The 20,027-nt window shown below is 41.3% G+C and overlaps 1 protein-coding gene across 1 annotated transcript in view; it reads left to right on the top strand.

Moving 5' to 3' along the window:
- The window catches only part of syne2 (spectrin repeat containing nuclear envelope protein 2), a 35,837-nt gene extending 16,452 nt beyond the window's left edge, over positions 1–19,385 (top strand). Inside the window, exons 6-21 of the mRNA XM_022750027.1 lie at positions 2,702–2,864; positions 7,415–7,602; positions 7,878–8,028; positions 9,550–9,732; positions 10,634–10,771; positions 10,859–11,053; positions 11,302–11,605; positions 13,356–13,486; positions 13,586–13,715; positions 14,521–14,732; positions 14,980–15,180; positions 15,418–15,546; positions 15,781–15,972; positions 16,194–16,268; positions 16,646–16,695; positions 17,429–19,385. Coding sequence (XP_022605748.1) covers positions 2,702–2,864; positions 7,415–7,602; positions 7,878–8,028; positions 9,550–9,732; positions 10,634–10,771; positions 10,859–11,053; positions 11,302–11,605; positions 13,356–13,486; positions 13,586–13,715; positions 14,521–14,732; positions 14,980–15,180; positions 15,418–15,546; positions 15,781–15,972; positions 16,194–16,268; positions 16,646–16,695; positions 17,429–17,639 — 2,653 coding nt within the window. The 3' untranslated portion in view covers positions 17,640–19,385. The remainder of the gene's footprint in view (positions 1–2,701; positions 2,865–7,414; positions 7,603–7,877; positions 8,029–9,549; positions 9,733–10,633; positions 10,772–10,858; positions 11,054–11,301; positions 11,606–13,355; positions 13,487–13,585; positions 13,716–14,520; positions 14,733–14,979; positions 15,181–15,417; positions 15,547–15,780; positions 15,973–16,193; positions 16,269–16,645; positions 16,696–17,428) is intronic.
- The last annotated feature ends 642 nt before the right edge of the window (positions 19,386–20,027 follow it).

Raw genomic sequence — 20,027 nt, 5'->3', positions numbered from 1 at the left:
TAGATTCAAAGGCCTTGGAAACTGTTAATTCAAACACTGAAATGAGACTTTTGAAGCATTGCCATAACAAAAGCTAAATCTTGGAACAGTAAATTGAGACCTTTGGTATCAAATAAGTTAATTTGTTTTGAGGCTGAATGTACAGATATACTGTAGTTGCAGATATTGTTGTAGCATCGATTGTCCCTTCAGTCCACTGATTTATACCAAAATCAAAGAATATATCTGTCAAACAAAGCTGCTGTTTGGCGAAGTAGTAATCCAAATGCACTACAGCATTTTAAGGTTCTAAGATCACCTGTTGATTGAAGAGACCTTGTTGTAATAAAGGATCTGAGCCTTGGGACGTTAAAGGAACATATTTGCTCCCACACATACTCACCAGAGCACCAAATGTGAATTAATCCGCCACTGAAAATAATCCCCCAAAATATACTATTCCCTCTTGTTTGAGTGACATTTGCTGACAACTACAGTGACCAGCTGTTTTAGGGAGTTACTGTGTGTACATTATGGACTTTTGAGACATTTTTAAAGATTTTGATATTCAATAGGAACCAATGGGTTTGTGGCTGAGAGCCACAGAAAAAACCCACCCAAAAGTTTTGTAGGAGTATCGCAGAGATGACACATTAACTGACTTTAAGTCTTTTTTCATTGGTATCTTCTAAGAGCTACAGTGCTGCTTGAAAGTCATGAAACCTTTCCCAGAAACCTGGTCACCTTTTTTTGCTAAAAAACATTTAAAGAACCTTATTAACCAGACATCATCCAAATCCTAATTTGTAAAGAACACTTTCCATAACTGGACACACACACAAAAAGCAAGATATTTTGTCCATTATGTAGTTTAACACGAAATGTGCGTTTTATTTCACAAACCACTGAAAATGCTAACCATGTGAGCAGAAAGTATGTGAAGCCCTCCCAATTTAGTAGGCTTGGTGGGCTCCTCCTTTTGTCAAGCCATTACTTGCAACAGAACGTCTTCCTGTAACCTCTAAACCAGTACTCTCGCATGCTGCTCATGGGATTTATTAGCCACTATCCTCCTGCGAACTTCAGCCAGTTGTAGAGAGGTTGGATAGGAAACAGTCTGGCATTCTACCATCTGTCTTTCAGGTCTCGGGCCACATACATTCAATAGGATTTTGAATTCTGGACTAGTGTACTGGCCAATTCTATGGAGTGACGAATCGCTGCGTGCCTGAATACCATCCTTGTTAGTTTGCATGGAATGCTTCGGGTCTTGTCTTGTTGCATAATCATTTTCCCGTTCCAGCTCAACTGTTGACTGAGGGCAAGGAGATGCTGGGTGCCAGAATTTGTTTTGCATATTGCCGAAGAATTCCATGGTCCTGATAATATGGAGTCGCCCATTCAGAAGGCAGAGAAGCAAGCCCCGCAGACCTTCACATTCCCCACCACCCAGCTTCACTGTAGGGAGAGGCTTCTTTTCTTCATTGCAGTGTTGGCTTGCTTCTCCTAAACATCGGCAAGTTTTGATTGTGACACAGAATAACTCTACTTTAGATTCATCTGTCCAGAGAATGACTCCCAGAGAAGGCCTCTAGGTTTGTCTAAGTGCTCTCTGGCAAAGTCTGAAACGGGCAGCCTTTGTTCTTTGAGAGCAAGGCTTCCTTCTTAGCAACCCTGTCCATGAAATGCCATTGGGCTATTTCAATTTTCGTCTGACGTAGACGCATGCACATTGTGTCCCAGATGCTAACGAAGAATGTCTGCAACTCTGTAGAGGTGATGGTGTGGGTTGGGCCTTACCCTGATTTATTATTTTTCTGGTGGCTCTGGTGAATAGTTTTGATGGGCGCCCACTTCTAGGCAGAGTTGCTGTCATGTGAAGGCCCTCCATCTTGTAAATTATTTGGTCTTACAGCCGATGGATTGAGCTGGAATCTTTTGGAGATGGTCCTTATATCCCTCCCAGACTGGATGGGCTGTCACTACCCTCTCTCATGTCCTCGATATCTCCTTTCTCTTGGCATTGTTGATGTGTATGGGACCCAAGTTGGTTTGGTTGGTTCCTCTCTCTTTTAATTAGTGCAGGCCAATCCCTTTCCCAAGGATGTTCATTTCATTGGTCTACTGAAATGATTAATTAGGCACTCAAATGTATTTCACCTGAGTCTGTTACCTGCTTGACTTAACCAATGCAGCTGGGGATTCACTTACTTTTGCACATGCACTAATTCCATGTTTCATGTAGTTTTTGGGCTACTTAAACAAGTTCCACTAAAAAAGTACAAGCAATTGATGAAACATATATCTGACATTTCATACATAAAAACTGGTGATGATAAAATAAGAAAATCATGGTAAACAACAGAAACATCTGAACTGCTCAAGGGGTTCACATACTTTCAAGCAGCACTGTATATGAATGGGTGGAAGGATGAAAGAACCTCAAGCAAGTCCCGTTGCTTTTGTATTGCTCTTAGACGTACCTTGACCTGGATGGCTGAGAATCTCACAGAGATATCTTTTGACTGGATGTACAAAGTTGATGTGGCCAGTTTTATGTTGAACTAGTGTACCAAAATAATTTCTTCAAAATGCTAAAGTAGGAAAGAGAAAGAGGAATTTTCTCGTATCAGAACTTCTTAAAAGTTACAGGCTTTAGTAGAAATTATATCTGAATGGCTCCAGTGGCACAGTCTATAACATGGCACCTCTCTTTCTGCAGGGTGAGGAAGCTGAAGGAGACGCTGGTGACGGTGCAGCAGCTCGATAAGAACATGAGCAACCTGCGGACATGGCTGTCTCGCATCGAGGCGGAGCTGGCCAAGCCGGTGGTCTACAACATCTGCCACAGCGACGAGATCCAGAGGAAACTGGCGGAGCAGCAGGTGGGCAAAGAAGGAAGGATTTTTAATCTAATGTAATATTTAAGCAGCTTATTACCTTCAGTTTCCATCTGGTTAAATGTCTTTTATATATTAGTTAACTTCAGCTTTCCTTAGTTTAGCTTCACAGATCAACAGATCAAATGAACAAATTTGCTTGGACAGACATGAATTTCCTGGTTGAATCATCACTACACAGATCAACAGCTGTGTCCGAAAATCAATGTTTATTTTGGGGAGGAAAGCCTGTGGACATAAAAACTAAAGGTTCATTTCAGTTAAAATATCCCTCTCAGAAACCTGATAAAACATTGAGAATGGGGGACTCCACTGACTTTACATATGAGGTTCAGTTGTATAACATCTTCTGCGTCTTTGAGGGAAGTTTTAAAGTATAAGAAAATAACCCTGATCATGTCATTAGAAGTTATTTGGACTTGGACTGAAGAGTTAAATATTTTAACAAAAAGCCTAATGCAGTAAGTTGGAGGTTGAAATTTAAAAGACATGAATATTTACCAGACAGTGAGGGTGCTGCTATCAGGTTGCATTAGGCCAATTGGGGGATCTAGTGCTTTTGGAGGTTCATCAATACAGGTACCAAGATATCTCAGTGTCTGCTACAGTGATTTTCATCACTTCAGATGTTCAGTGACAAATTAATTCAGAAATTATGGCTCAATTTTCTGCTCCCAATTACAGTGACAAAGCATTCCGAATCAGCCACATCTCTGGGTTCGTATCGCAGAAACTTTCTAACTTGCAGATGCTAACGGGTCTTAACTGTTTAGTAACCATGGTAATGAAGGTTAGGACTCGATTCAGGAAAAAAGGACATCACAGATGAATAGTTCCTATCCTGACTGAAGACAGGAACTTTGGGATAACTGTTAATCTGTTCTAATGTTCACTTTTCCACCACTTAGCTAATTAGTTTTATCCATATCACTGCTGTTGTATTGTTCCTTTAGAGTCACATGGCAGACTCTAACACCTTAGCCCGCTGTCTCTCTTTTATCTCCAGGGTTAGTGCTGTTATTAATTTCCCTACACTTCTAACTAACCTGTCTTGATGTTAAGCCTCTGTTGTTGTTTTTGTTTCTTTCTTTGTACGTTTCAATGACAAATCAACAAAAATACCTCAGTGAGAGGAGATGAGAAAAGAAGCACCGGTTGCTAGGTAACAGATGTAAAAGTTGATAACTGATTTTGGATTGAGTATTTAGGATTTCCTAACCTGAACCAAGACAGGATGAAGTAAGATAGGAAAGGATTACTAAAGTTAGTTAAGATTTGCCTTAGTATTAGCAATTTTCCCTTAATTTAAGAAGTTTCTGTAAAATGGCCCCAGATTCCTGCCTCTCTCTCACTTCCTCTCCATCCCCGCTGAGGCTGAGGCTCAAGGGTAAAATAATTGAGACTCCCATACTTCTATGTGAAGGAACAATGAGTTATCAGTAAGAGAAAGGTTTCAAAAGGGAATTAACAGTGAGGAAACATATAGCTCTCTGTAGCTAGAGACACTTCAGGGCACTTTGAGGGAATTTTAGAGCAGGAAGTACCTCATTCACTCACTGATGATACAACCCATACTTTAAAAACCCTCCATGTTATGTCCGCCCTGTAGAGGTCCAACACATAATAACTGAAGACTTGAGTAATGTGTGCTGCAAAGTGAACTCTCAGCAAGCTGCAGGAAGAGAGGGGCATTTGTGAAGGAGGAAGCTGGGCTGAGAGATGGTAAATGCAGTGAGAGGCAGGCCTCAGAGGGTGGTCCAGAAAAAGGAAATGGACTTCAGCCTGTTTGTCCATTTGTAGTCTGCCGCTTTACTTTACTTTACTACTTTACTAAGTGGAGGAAAGTTCCTGGTTTGAGAGGAAGTGGAGGGGCAGAAAGGCTCAGGGGGAGAAATAATAAATAAATGATAAATAAGATTTGGTCTTTCAGTTACAGCAGGCTGTCTGCCTCCCTGCCTTCACCAACACCATGATCACATCTGTTCTGTTTAATCAAAAACTGCCTTTTGGTGATAGGACAGCCACATTAGACATCAGTAGACTACAGTGGAATCTGTGGCCACTCGACATTTTTTGGCACACTGATATCACTAAACTAAGTGTCTTTATGTTTTTGGCTCATGGGTATTCATTGTGTCAAATAATTACTTATTAAATAAGGATTTTTTTAAACTGTGAATCATGCAAAGCTGCTCTAGTGGAGTCCCACAATAAAATTACAGAGCTGGAAATGAGCATAATATGTCCCCTTTAAGATGATTTAAGATGACCTAACTCTCTTAGATGCTGGGCGCCACTGATTGGTTGACAAGAGTCATAGTTTTTCTGACAGGTGTAAAGAACTTTGAAAGTGCAGTGCTCTGTCACAAACGTGTCAGACAAAGTGCTTTATGTAGCTGCTGACAGTGATGAAATGGCTTTAAGTGAACTAGAGTTGGATATTTCGTAGTCTAGTTTTATGATGGATGTTGTGGTCAAAACAGGTGGGCGCTCACATTTCACATCACATTTTAACCGTCTGTAAATCTGAGCTGGTTTCTGCTTTTAAAAAATCAGTCTGACTTTGAGCTGATCTGCAAAACAAATTTGACTTAAGTTTCCTGTCTGAATTTGGACAGAGAGATGTCTGAGGAAGAGGAGCACATGTCTGAAGAAAGGAATAATTCCTTTCACAATGACAGAATTGCAGAAAAATGGAGTAAAGAAATATGAGTGAATTAGTGAGAGCGAGGAACAGATGGAGAGCCAGGCGGGCTGAAAGAGACGGGACTTCTCCTGTTCTTCAGAAAAAGGCTGCAGCTCTCTCCATTAGTGGATGAGGGATGGCTGAAATGACTCCTGTGTGGATGGGCTCTTTAAGCTTTCAACCGTCACCATGGCAACCCAGAGAGTGGTAACTTTTGAACAAACAGGAGCCGACAAAAGTGCTGTCAGGCCTCAGAGGGAGCTACACGTGCACACACGTGCACACACACGCCGAAAATCACAATGAACATAAAACAGAGGTGCCCCAATTTCATACTTGTGCTAATAGCATATAATGGACATTATACGAGGCTTTACAGTGAATTGTTTTTGCAATTAGTAAACAACAAATCAACATATTTCACAGTTTACACAAACCGGAAATGAGACATTACAGGTCAGTCAAACTGCAACTATGGAATATTACTGCTAATTAAACTTCATAAAGAGACAGAAAAATGTCTTTTATTTTTTTGTTTTCCAAAATGTTCAATGGATTTTCATCTTTTGCAGCTATAAGTAGTTTCCCATTTGCTGTGTGCATCACATCGTGGGACAATGGTGTAAATCAGCAGCACATTAACATATTTTACTTTGCATACTGAGTTTTTAAAATATGCAGAATTTTGTCACTTTTGTACTGTGAACACACTTCATACTCAAAACATCAAATGTGGGACACATGTTACACATGTTAATGTGCTTTTCATGAACACTTCTGCCCCACAAGGCAACACAGATAAGAAATGGAGGAGCTGCTCATGGCTGTAAAACATTTAGGCAACATGCTGGTGGTGAAACGGCCCCATAAAGATTTCTGAAAACAAAAGGTACATTTTAAATCTTTGGCAAACCGTATTGCTTCCTAGCTGAGCTGCAAACCTCCGTCCTTTGATGCTTGAAGACATTTGTTGACAGCTGCTACAACTTTATCATTAAAGTCTTTTTTTTTTTTAATTTTTAAGCAAAAAGCCAAATTGTTGATTCTGGCTTCTCTGATGTGAAGATTTTCTGCTCTTACATGTATTAAATTATGTTAATTTATAATCATCTATAGTACTAAATATGTTTGTTATGATTATAATGACCCACTATTTTCTAATGTTTCACAGACCAAACAACCAATCAAGAAAATAATCAGCAGATTAATCAGTAATGAAAATAATTGTCCGTTGCATCAGGTTGACAAACAGTCTTAGTCCGCTCACTAGGTTCTTCCACAGCTTTAACTCTCATGATCTTAATCAGCAAATGGAGTTGGTTCAGTTGTAATCATGTGACTTAAATATGAAGCTTCAGTCACACGGTAACAGATGGTCGCACATGTGCAGAGGTGATCTTCTCTCTTCAAAGATGGTCAGTGGCATCAGCTGTGGATAGCTGCCTTCTCTCTGACTTGATGGATGATGAGTTTAACCTCTTCCCAGTCGACCTACTATCACCTGACTGAAGATCCATACTGTGGTCACTTATAACTCCACTGCTGCTTTTACGAATGTAGTGAGGACTTTTTGTGCTTGTCTGCGCTTCACATTCAGATTCTGTGTTATAGTCATTCCACTGTTGCACTGGGAAACTCTTACTTCTAAATTATGGTCAAGGTCTGGAGCATTTACTCTGGATAAAGTGTGTTATGTGGCTTATTTGTCCAGCTCAAAATGACCATGCTAGGAAAACTAGAATATTGTTTTATCGATGTGTAAAACTCCATGTGATTTCCATCGATGAGCCCCGGTTTGTTTACTGACTGTAGATGTGATCGAGATGTTTCTGTGCGGTTTGACCTGCAGGACCTGCAGCGGGACATTGAGCAGCACACGGAGAGCGTGGCGTCTGTTCTGACGCTGTGTGACGTCCTGCTCCACGACGCCGACGCCTGTGGCAGCGACTCAGAGAATGACTCGATCCAGCAGACCACACGCAGCCTGGACCGTCGCTGGAGGAACATCTGTGCCATGTCCATGGAGAGGAGGATGAGGTGAGCAGTTGTGGGATGTGCAGTTAGATATGCACCAAAATAAATACACTGATCTCATTATTGCAAAATAAGAGATGACAGGGTGACTCAGTAAACCAACCAAAAGTGGAGACTGTTCTTTATGTAAACCAGCCGGTCACAATAAATAAATGTATCACATGGTCACTGCAGACTGACACTGGTAGATGTGAAGCAGGAGGCTGCACAGGTTTTATCATCTTTTTTTTAAGCCAGATAAATAAAGAAGGTTAAATGAATCTTCTTGTTGTTGTCAGGATCGAGGAAACGTGGCGTCTCTGGTGTAAGTTCCTGGACGACTACTCTCGCTTTGAAGACTGGCTGAAGACAGCTGAGTTCACTGCTGCCAACCCAGACTCCGCCGACGTCCTCTACACCAGCGCCAAGGAGGAGCTCAAGAAGTTCGAGGTCAGCAGACATCCTTTGTCTGTTTTTTTTTTTTTTTTTTTAGCAGTCTTTCACTTTGGCAGAATTCTGGAACAAGACGACTGGAGGCAAAGTGATGCCAAGAAAGACCTTAAATTCACAGGAAGATCAGTCTCATGTCCTGTCACTGTCTTCCAGGCAGCGGTTGACTGGTCCAAAACCATGACAGACCTAAATCATAGCAGCTTAAAGTTTGTGTGAAGTTTTCTCCTGATGGTGGCGCTACAGGGAAGGTTTGTTCAAATCAAGGAGTTTACCTAGTTGGTAACAAAACCGTGCCCTACGGATTTCCATATCGTTGATCTTTTGATGTGGAATGAACCTAAAACAGTCCAAACTTTCAAAAGTTTCACCCTCTGGGGAGAATAGATTTAAATTGGTGAACTGCTCATTAGATGCAGTTTCCTTATGTAAATGATGATGTTTTGACCAGATGGTGGCAACTCTGGAAAGGTCCAGCTGATGACCCAATATTCAAAATCATCTGCAGGTGTGAAAGCTGAAGTTGAGTTCAGTTTGTAAGAAGTTTATATTTTGTGCTTTACTTGTTTGACCTGCTTGGAATAGCAGATTACGGCGACACTTTTAACGCCTCGTCTTATTCACTATTTGTGTGAGTGCAGTTTCAGGTTCAGGTGTCCTGTCATGCTCAGACACAAAGGTAACCTTTGATGTGTCGGTCTGGATTAGAAACACAGATTAGTGTCCGGTAATCTGGACTCTGCTGAGATGCCCTCATCTCCACAGCAACAGGGATCCAGTTTAGATGCTGTTGACTTCTAAACGCAGTGGAAGACCACTGACTGACCTATATACAGCGCTGGCTGTCAGGGACATGCAATGGAAGCTGTGGGAGCATCATCATCATCATTAGAGAAGCAAATCAGTAGAAGGATGAAGGTTCACATCCATAAACTGACTGGAAAAGGTTGTCAATCCTCTCTGAGCAGCTGGGAGTGGAGGCCTGTTGTCTGCTTATATGACCTTATAATAATGACATTAATATAAAAAGACAGAAACAGATGATGTGTTCTTGATGCCTGAGCACGCCTGATGCCTGATGTTGCTTCCTGTTTCCCTACAGTCCATTGACCAGTTGTCTGACTTTACAATAGATACTATGTTGAGAACACATATTACCATAATTATTCTTACAATGAATTTGATAAAATTCCGTATTTAATCTTAGTTTTAACAAAGTTTCTCCAGTTTGTCGGTGCCCAAAATACCTTCTGAAGTCACAGAGAAGAGAACAGATCGTTCATTTCCATGAACTGTGTCGCAGCTGGGCTTTTGTTTTTTACATCATGCAATACTTTTAAGTTCTACTAGTTTCCCACATGGAAATTTTAGCAGATAAATCATACCCTTTCTCTCCTTTTCACTTGAATTATTAGCTTAATATGTGCAGTCCATGAATCTGATATCAGGGTCATCGAATGTGTGACAGACAAACGTTCATAAACTGTAAAGAAATGTGCTCATCCTGTATTTTCCTCTCAGGCGTTCCAGCGGCAGGTTCACGAGCGGCTGACTCAGCTGGAGCTGGTCAACAAACAGTACCGCCGTCTGGCCCGGGAGAACCGGACCGACACCGCCAGCAAACTCAAGGTCATGGTCCACGAGGGGAACCAGCGGTGGGACAGCCTGCAGAGGAGGGTGGCGGCTGTGCTCCGCAGGCTCAAGGTGAGTGGAGAGGGTGGAGGTCAGAAGCATAGTGGTTGATTTTATATGAGCAGTGTTTAAGGACTTTAATTGCACCGACTCAGCCACTAAAACCACGAAGGATCTTTAGAGCTGTGTTTGAAAAATTCCTCAAATAATCTGAACCCTAATATCTAGAAATCCAGTGACAACAAACTGCACATATCACAGCAGAGGAAGTTTTTCTTTGAGAATGAAAATTAAAAAAATAAAATGAGTCAGACAGAAATCAGAGCTCGAACATCAGCATTCCTCAAACCTTCCCAGCAGATCTGTATAGTATCTCCCCGCCCTCAGCTCCACCCTAAGCCGTCAGGATTTGGGTCACCTCTCAGACGGCGACGAGGCACGAGGCGTCATGTTGGCAGGAAGCTGTTTTCATGGCGGCATGTGGCTCCGAGCAGATGGAGGATGTTTATGTTGCATGTAATCAAAGAATCCAGCTGATTGGTGCTGGTTGACCTCTGCAGGCTCAGCCCCCATAAGCAACATTCACATCAGACTCCAGCTAAAAACATACAGTCACAGTAATAAAAAGAGACTGGCACTGTAAGAACAATAATAATAATAATAAATATCATTTAGTTTAGATTGGTTCCGTTCAGTGTTTCTTCATTATCCCACTGAGGTTTAACCCAGTCAGAGTAAGTTTAAAAGTGAACAATTTTAGTTTAGTTGATATTTTAAGAAGAACATCAAATGACACATAACTACAACATTGTCAAGTTTTTCATAAAAACTATCAGATAGTTTGGGAATTAAAAATGCTTCAACCCTAGTCTGACCTGTGACATTAATATCTCTGACATTCATGAATACCTGCATGAATACTAATATCTGAACAGCATTTAAATAGTGATCTCCGCCCTCTGTGCTCCTGCAGCACTTCACCTCTCAGAGAGAAGACTTTGAGGGAACTCGTGAGGGGATCCTGGTCTGGCTGACAGAGATGGACCTGCAGCTCACCAACGTGGAGCACTTCTCTGAGAGCGACATCGAAGACAAGATGAGACAGCTCAACGTAAGTCTGCCCCCATAAAGAGACGACATACACACTGCTTACTCTGGCCCCCTAAAAGACGGAAACATGTGCCGTGTCGCTGTGCAGGGCTTCCAGCAGGAGATCACCCTCAACACCAACAAGATCGACGCCCTCATCGTGTTCGGGGAGAACCTGATCCAGAAGAGCGCTCCTCTGGACGCCGTGCTGATCGAGGACGAGCTGGAGGAGCTACACTCCTACTGCCAGGAGGTGTTTGGCAGGGTGGCGCGTTTCCACCACCGCCTCGTCAACAGACGCCCGGTCAGTGCTACACAAGTGTTACTCTTAGAGATAAAAAGAGATGCAACGTGGAGACAGGTACAGTATAGTTTGAAGTGATGGCAGAAAAAAACTGCAGAACACAAAACATACACACAAACAGTTTGTGAAGTTTAATTTTACTTATAGTTTTTACAATAGAGTTGTTGTTTGTGTGTCTGCCTCACTCATGATGGTGCTCAGTGTTTCAGAGCTAAATATCTTTCCTCGTCCGTTTCCATGTTTTGAAGGTGCTGGAGGAGGAGAGGGATCTGTCAGACCGGGACACGGACCTGGAAGACTCACCCGATCTGACCATCGGGACTTCGTGGAGAGAAACGAGGAAGAAGGAGGAGGAAGTCCCGGCTGTAGGCGGAGTCTCGGCTGGACGTCAGGCCGTGTGCCACCTGCTGGCGCCTCCTCTGGAGCGGTCAGGGAGAGAGACCCCTGTCAGCGTGGACTCCATCCCCCTGGAGTGGGACCACACTGTTGACGTGGGAGGATCATCGTCACACGAGGATGATGAGGACGCCACCTTCTTCAGCGCTCTATCAGGTAACGACAGCTGCTTATTTTAGCTGTTAATTATTGTCATCAGCCGAAAGAGAAAGAGATTATTTACTGTACTCTTATAAAGAAGTACAACAAACACAGGTTTTTAGAATCCACTGTATTTCGATTGGTTTCTGTTTATCTTTGATTGATTGATTGATTGATTGACTGACGTGTTCAGACTTTATTTGTGCAGCACATTTATGAGCTAAAAAGAAAAAGGAGAAATCAAATAAAGCTGACAATTAGATACAATAAAAAAGATGCTATAATAACTTTAGCAAACAAAAATAACATTTAAGCAAAATTAAATAACAGATAAAATAGAAGAAACTACAATTTACAACATAGATACACTAAAATAAGTGAATAAAATAAAGTGTCCGACTAAAAACCATGTTTAATGAAAAGCCAGGCTGAAGAGAAATGTTTTGAGTTTATGTTTAAAGCTGCTCTCAGATCCTCGTGGAGCCTGTTCCATCGGCTCGAAGCATAGAAACTAAAAGCTGCCGGCGGACCTGAGGAGCTGTACTGGTTCATAGAGCGTAAGCATGTGAGACAGTTAAATCGGTGCAGAATTTAAAAATCAAAACAGTAACTGACAGGTAACCAATGTAGGTACTTGACAACAGGTGTAATGTGTTCTCTCCTGCTGGTCTTGGTCGGCACAGAACATATGAAGCTAACTTGGGTGATGGAAAAAGAAGCCCAGACAACAATAATCAATGAGGCGAATTCAAATTTCAGAGCATCCTTGAACACAGCAGCAAAGAGTTCAGAACAGATCCCTGTGTCCACCTGCTTTACTAAACACAAACAACAAAAACTGTTTTCTGTGACTGATATTTACAAGGTAATTTCCAGACTGCACGTCCTTGAAAGTAGAAAAAGAATTTTAAAAGTTTGAAAACTGGTCAACAATAATGTCAAATTTTGTCAGTTTGTAGTTAATAATTTGGATCTTTAACTCCAGGTGTTTCCTTTAGGTCAAAATGTTCCATCAGTTTGAAGTCGTAGATTACTGTTTTGCTCTCTTCTTGGCGTCCCCACTGTTCTGTTAACTGTTCATTTTCTGATCTTCCTGAAACCGCTTCGTAACGTGCGCAAAGCTCCATCTTTACAGAGCAGCTGTCAGACGCCCTTCACCTCTGCTCTCTCCTCCAGATGTGCAGGTCACAGAGAGCTCAGAGTCGTTTGTTAAAGCCACTGTCAGAGCAGTGGAAGGAGCCTCGGGTAGGCACTCTGCCTGCTGCATGCTACTGCATCGCTGTATGTTAATGCATCCCGTCTCCTAGCAACCCCAAACTCATCCAGCTGTACCCCACACATCCACATCCCTGATCTAATTCACAGACACCTTGTTTGTATCTTCACTTACAGATGCGTCTGTTCACTGCTGCAACTTATTATCCACTTTGACAAATGTCACAATCTTTGTTCATCAAGATTGAGTTTTGAAGTCATGAAAGTTGCATGAGACCGTGTTTTATTTTCTGCATTTCTGCAGTGGATTTGTGGTTTGTTGATAGTGTTTTTGCATGTTATTGACAGATACTTGAATTTCATGCATGTGTCAAATGGCTGATGGAAGAATTGAAAGACTGTTTGATAATTCAATGATGAAACTTGTGGCTTTATTGTTCCATTTTCTGTCTTATTGTTTAACACATTTTTCTTTTTCATTCTCTATTTCATTCTATTAAAAAAATTTTACCATCATTTTGTTGAAGCTTTTGCATCTCTCTCTCCTCAGTGAAGTCTGACCCGCCCAGCTGGCACCAGCCCAGCTCCCCAGAGAGGAAACGAGTTCCCCGAGAAATCATCCGAGGCCTGAGCTCGTCTCCCACACACACCACCAGCACTCCCTTCCACCAGCAGGGCTACGTAAGAACACACACATCGAGATCTACGAAATATTCCCATGTTAAAGGCTTAGTTTCCTCACTGTGAAACCAGCGTTTGATTGAATCTGTGTGCGTTCAGGTGAAGCTGATGTCGGAGTGCAGCGGCAGCATCAACACTGTGAAGAGAGTCAAGCTGATCCTGAACGATGAGGAGGATCTGGAGGACGCAGGTCTGACCAGCAGCACGGCCAACAGACAGACCAGCACAGGTACAGTGACAGAGATCAACACCAGAGAGAGAGGCGTCACTCTGTTTGACTTTGTGGAAACAACAGTCAGAGCTGATAATACAGATTGTAATATAACTTTAACATGTGATAGACCGGTTTGTGTGACAGAAGGAGGACATGACTGAATACTCACGTGATTATTTTCCCATAATCCTCTGGTTTCCTCAAACAAAGACAATGTTGCAACTTTCATGGGTCACATTTTTGTCATGAACCACACTGGCAGATTATTAATGAATGTCAGTGTACTAATTAGTTCATACAATGTCACTGAGCTGAGGAAAAATGTCCATCACAAGTTCCCACAAATCCTTTCAGCTTCGACCAACAGGCAAAAACTTACACATATTTAATTTTAAAAAGTAGTAAATCCACATGTGAAAGAAGCAGCACCAGGAAACAGTTGAGATTCTCTGCTTGATTATTGACTTTTAATCAATTGTCAAAATTGTCACTTGATTTTCTATCGACTAATTGTGTCAGCACTGATGTAAAAACATCATGTAGAGGCTGATCTTCTCTGTGTGTGTTACAGAACTCTCACAACTGCCTCATAGGCGGCGATTGGTTATGATTTTTATTTGATGTTAAAATGCTGCATTCATAGATAAACATTAGAAATAACATTTATTACTCAAATGCACATCACTCAATCCTGGGTTGATATTAACCAATTCAAACAAGTCATCCTGCTAATTTACTTTAAGAGGGACTCACATAGGTTGTACACAACGATACAGCGGTGTTAAAGCGTTTCCTCCCTCTGACTCTTGTTTATCTGCAGGTGTGATCCAGCGCTGGGAGCTGCTCCAGGCACAGAAGTTCAACAACGAGACAGACATCAAGCAGGACCTGGAGCAGTGGCAGAAGCTGAACTCTGACCTCTGCGATGTCACTTCCTGGTTGGGCCGGGTGCTGCCAGAGCTGGAGAGGCTGCAGCGGATTGCGCCATCCACCAGCATCCGAGACATCGAGGTCAACATCAGGAAACTAAAGGTAATGACATTCCCCACATTTCTTCTCAGAAATGATCCGTGAAAGATAAAATTGTAACTCAGAGACTCGGAAGTTGTTGTGAACACGTGAGTCTGAGAAAACAAGGGCCAGATGTCTCACATTTGTTCCTGCAGCCATACAGATGTTGAAGTGTGACCTTAACGCGACTCAAAAGCAGCTGCATCAAAGAGTCGTCTCCTCTCTTCTAGTCTTCTTTTGAGAACATGTGAATCCCTCTTTTGTTCAGGAGATGCAGAAAAGCTTCAACAGCTACAAGTGTCTGATGATCTCCGTCAACCTGAGCAGCCGTCACTTCCTGCGGGGCGACAGTGTCGAGCTGCGAGAGCTGCAGGAAGCTCTGAGCTCAGCCAACCTCAGCTGGACGCAGGCCTGCGGCGGCCTGGAGAGCTGGGAGAGGAGGCTGCACTGCGCACTCATGCAGTGTCAGGTGAGACATGGAGACACTCACTGCAGTTTGTGGTGGTTACAAAGCTTTGCTGTACGTCAGTGTTCAGAGAGCAGCAATAGCAGATTATCTAGTTTCACATGAACAATAGAAACTGATAGAAACAGGAGTTTAATATATGAACTGTTTCAACCCTTCTCACAATCTGATGTTTTGAGTTTTGTGAAAGATGAACAGCCTCCACATCCGTTACACTCTGACCTTTGTGTTCTTCTTCAGGAGTTCCACGAGACGCTGCACTCTCTGCTGTTGTGGCTCGCTCAGGCTGAGAACAAACTCTTCACCGTAAACGTCAGTGACCTGTTGACCTCACGCTCTGTCCTGCTGGAGCACCGGGACGCGCTGACGGTGAGCAAACGACCCATCAATTCATCCATCACTATTTTACTTCAGAATACATGTTTTCATTACAGAGAGGTTTCAAAGATGAATTGGTATTACAATACACTGCCGGCTCTTAATAAGATCCATTGATCATTAAGAGGATGGATGGAAACAAAGTTATCAGTCGTGTCTGTATATTGAACACTGTTCAGTCTCAGCCCTGTACCGAGTCCTCTGCTCTGCCGCCCCCTGCTGCAGGAGCTGCAGGAGGAGCTGCACGGTCGTCAGCGGCAGGTGTCCTCGCTGCAGGACATCTCCTCTCAGCTCCTCCTCGAGGCCACCGGAGAGGACAGTGTGGAGGCCAAAGAGAAGGTCCACGTCATCGGCAACAAGCTGCATCTCCTGCTGCGACAGGTGGCGGCTGACCTGCACGCGCTGCAGGGAAAACTGGTAGGTCCACTTTATGTTTACTTTATGAACACAAGGACTCTGCTGTGATACAGGTTCACAGCCAATGAGAGGCAGTTTTTTCTTGCCAAAAATGTCTTTATCTGAGGGAAAGGCAAAGGACAAAGGTCAAATAAGAGACGTGTAAGAACTCTGAGGCCTCTGAACTGGTTTGATCAGTTCCATCTAATGATCTATTTGTTTGTTTACCGTCTGTGTCTCAGGAAACCTGCTCAACCAGCTCTGAAATGGACAGCATCGGTCTGGGGACACTCAGCTCTCCTCTGCTGCTGCACAAGGTACAGCTCGGTGTTTACCTTCTGTCACACACACACACGTAAAAATTAGACACTTATCATGGGAGGAGGGTTCAATTTCAAAGTTTTACATGAGAGTAACTTAAGTAATGTGGTTCTAAAAATTCAGATTCTTTATTAAGTAACTACCAGCATGTAAAATACCCTTACAAATGTTACCTCAGTATTCTTATTAAAAATGTATCTTTTAGTATGAAAAATACTAGCTCCCATAATACAGAAAATGTCCACTGTGACTGTTATACTATTATGTCATTGATTATTGCTGCCGTTTGAGGTGGGAGCAATTTTAACCATTTAAGATTTCCTGTTTTGAAAGTAAACGGTGATTAACACCTTTGACGTGTGTTTTCCTTCAGGAGGAGGCTGGTCCACAGGCAGCTACAGTCAGACAAACGGCAACTAGAAGGTAACTTTTGCATTGATTTATTTTTAGTAAATTAGCTTCAGGATTCAGTTCAACCAAGTTACAAAAGTTTATATTCTCACTTACCTCTAGAATCTTCTCACCATGCAGATAGTTTCAACAAACACACCAAAACTATTTTCCTATTACTCTGGATAATCCACTGTTGTAAGGCATAAAAAAAGTGACAGTTTTCATAGAAACCACTTCTCTGGTAGAAAGTAGTTCCTATAAAAACTGTTCATAGTTCAGTCTGTGGATGATCTTGAGTAACAGATGTTGCTTTTGAATTTTTAAGTGTAATTTTCAATGCTATGAGCGGCACAGACTTTACTTACATTGTACTGGGGTGGATGCTTTTTGTAATTTGAGTGAACTGACCCTTCAAACAACAGTTTGACATTTTGGGAAATTCACAGCAAGAGTGAAACATTCCACGTGGCTACTGTATGTCCAAAAATGAAAAAGTAACAGTTTTACAGGAAGTTACAAGCTTTAACAATTTGCTTTTGGGCGAACAGCATCCAGGAGCGGGAACTTGCAGCCAGGTTACCTGTTTGCTAAGCTAAGCTGATCATCTCCTGGCTATAGCTCTGTATGAGTGTGGAATCAAGACTCATCTAACACGCACCAAGAACATTAACAAGCTTAGATCCCAAAATGTCAAACTATTCATTTAACCTTCACCTGTGTCTTTCATCTTAAACTAATAAAATCCACCTCTGTCCACATCCAGGGAGGAGAGGAGGGATTCTTCCCCACGCCGACCCTTCTTCTACCGGGTTCTACGAGCTGCCTTCCCTCTTCACCTGCTCTTCTTAGTGCTGCTGGTTCTGGCCTGCCTGGTGCCTCTGTCTGAAGAGCACTACAGCTGTACACTGTCCAACAACTTTGCACGCTCCTTCTACCCCATGCTGCGTTACACCAACGGCCCTCCGCCCACGTGAAACACCGCCATGATGCTCAGCAAAGAAAGTTTGTCTCCAGCTCCTCCTGACAAGGGAGAGGACTGAAAAAGGAACAAGCACGTATGAGGATGAAACCTAAAACGGACAAGTTCAAATACACCTGCTCCCTTCCACAAAACGACGACACCTGAAGGCCTCGTGTTTTTTGACTCTAAATTTTATTGGTGTATTTAAAAACGTATTTATTTGTGGTGCGCCACAGTAAAAGAAAAAAGAAGCCATATTATTGGTCTGTTTTAAGGTTGTGATTTTTTTTTATATGTAGATCTGCCAGTTAACGTCCCCACTGAACATCTTCAATATAAAAAAAAAAGGTCAGGATTTATTTTGATATCTACATTTTGTACGTTCACAACAGTCTGGTGTCGAGTTTGAAGGATAAAGGACACTTATTACCAAAGCATCCAGAAACTGAGAGGCACACTTGCCATTTTCTACCACTGCAGCTATTTTTACTGTTTTTCATAGAAGGAAGCCACTTGTTGATGATAGCACATTTTATACAGAGATGAGCTGAGGCATTTTTTGTTTTTGTTTGATTTAGGGTTATTTAACATCTGTAAGCTATGACTGTTTTTTTTTTTTTTTAAATAATGGCAGTGACTCATCTGCAGACATGCCTTTCTGTAGCCAACAAAACTACTGTATTTTATCAGATAACAATGTACTTTTAATGGCGTTAATTCATTTTTGTATATAATGGCAAACTACTGAGAAAGAAGTAGGTAAGTTATTGCTTTTGTGTATGAATGTATGTTTGAGTGTGGCACTGAAGCCTGTCAGATTAATTCAACATGGCGTTAAATAGTTTGAGTGCCACAAACATACAATATAAGACTGTTCATTGGTTATTTTGTAATGGCCATAACAGGAAGTTAAATGGCACTCCTTTTTCTCAGATTAAAGCTGCATGAAGCGATTTTTGATATGAAGATCTCAATAGCTAATCAAGTGTTTTAGCTAACATAGTAGCATTAAAAACTGCCTATTTACATATGTAGCAGATCACAGATCAACATTAGCATCCCACAGGAGACAGAGGTTTGATTTTAGTCATGCTATCAAAAATACCCGCTTCATGAAGCTTTTAAAGGGATTTGTTTTTGATCTGGTTACCATTAATGTAACAATGTGTTAAGGGGTTAACAGCACACACATTATGCTGCCATCTAGCTGTTAAACAAAGAAGGTGCAGCTACATCATCATGTCAAGAACTCTATAATCTGCCCCTTTAAGAATAATTTGATGTTGTTCAGAACTTACCCCAATGTTGTCCAAATTGGTCCCATGACTTAAGGCCCTGCAGGTTGTTGAACATTTAAAAAAGGTTAAAAACAAGTGATTATTTCAAAAATAATTTGTTGTTGGTGGTGATGTACATGAGGGATTTACGTGAATGCTGCTTTGAAAAACTTTCTTCCCTGCAGTTGAAATGAACTAGTGTCGAAATTTCTGTGATCATAGACTCTGAGTAGAACATGAATGTAAGCAATTCTTTGGGCACTGAATGTAGCTGTGTACATGCACAATCAAAGATCGTTAAATGTTTCTAATTTACATTGTTAATATCTATATTACAGAGAGGATTTTGTGACATTTGATTTGAAACTCAGTGTTTGATCCTTATTTTTTGTACACGACCTCAGACTCTGCTCAGAAGGCCGACAGAACAGAAACAAACAAAAATGTGTAAAGTTTGATTTATTTTGTGAACACTTATTTATAGGATGTATTGATTGTCAATAAACTGTGTTTGCCATGATTTGCTCCTGTATGTTTACTGTATCACGTTTTTATAAATTTTTATACCTTACTATACTATGACGTTTTTATGAATTTTTATGCATTAGTATACAATTTTGTTTTTATGACTTTTTATGCCTTACTATACTATGGCGTTTTTATGAATTTTTATGCCTTATTATACTATGAAATTTTATGACTTAATATACTGACGTTTTATGCCTTACTATACTATGACGTTTTTATGACTTTTTATACCTTACTATACTATGACGTTTTTATGAATTTTTATGCCTTACTATACTATGACATTTTTATGACTTTTCATGCCTTACTATACTATGACGTTTTTATGAATTTTTCTGCCTTAATATACTATGACATTTTATGACTTATTATACTATGACGTTTTATGCCTTACTATACTATGATGTTTTATGACTTTCTACACTGTCGTTTTTATGCCTTACTATACTATGACGTTTTTATGACTTTTTATGACTTTTCATGCCTTACTATACTATGACTTTTTATGCCTTACTATACTATGACATTTTTATGACTTTTCATGCCTTACTATACTATGACGTTTTATGCCTTACTATACTATGACGTTTTTATGA

The sequence above is a fragment of the Seriola dumerili genome, unplaced genomic scaffold, assembly GCF_002260705.1.
Source record: "Seriola dumerili isolate Sdu_G_001 unplaced genomic scaffold, Sdu_1.0 BDQW01000149.1, whole genome shotgun sequence".
NCBI classification, from domain to species: domain Eukaryota; kingdom Metazoa; phylum Chordata; class Actinopteri; order Carangiformes; family Carangidae; genus Seriola; species Seriola dumerili.
The sequence above is the reverse complement of the archived record's forward strand: the minus strand, read 5'-3'. Positions and strand labels throughout refer to the sequence as shown.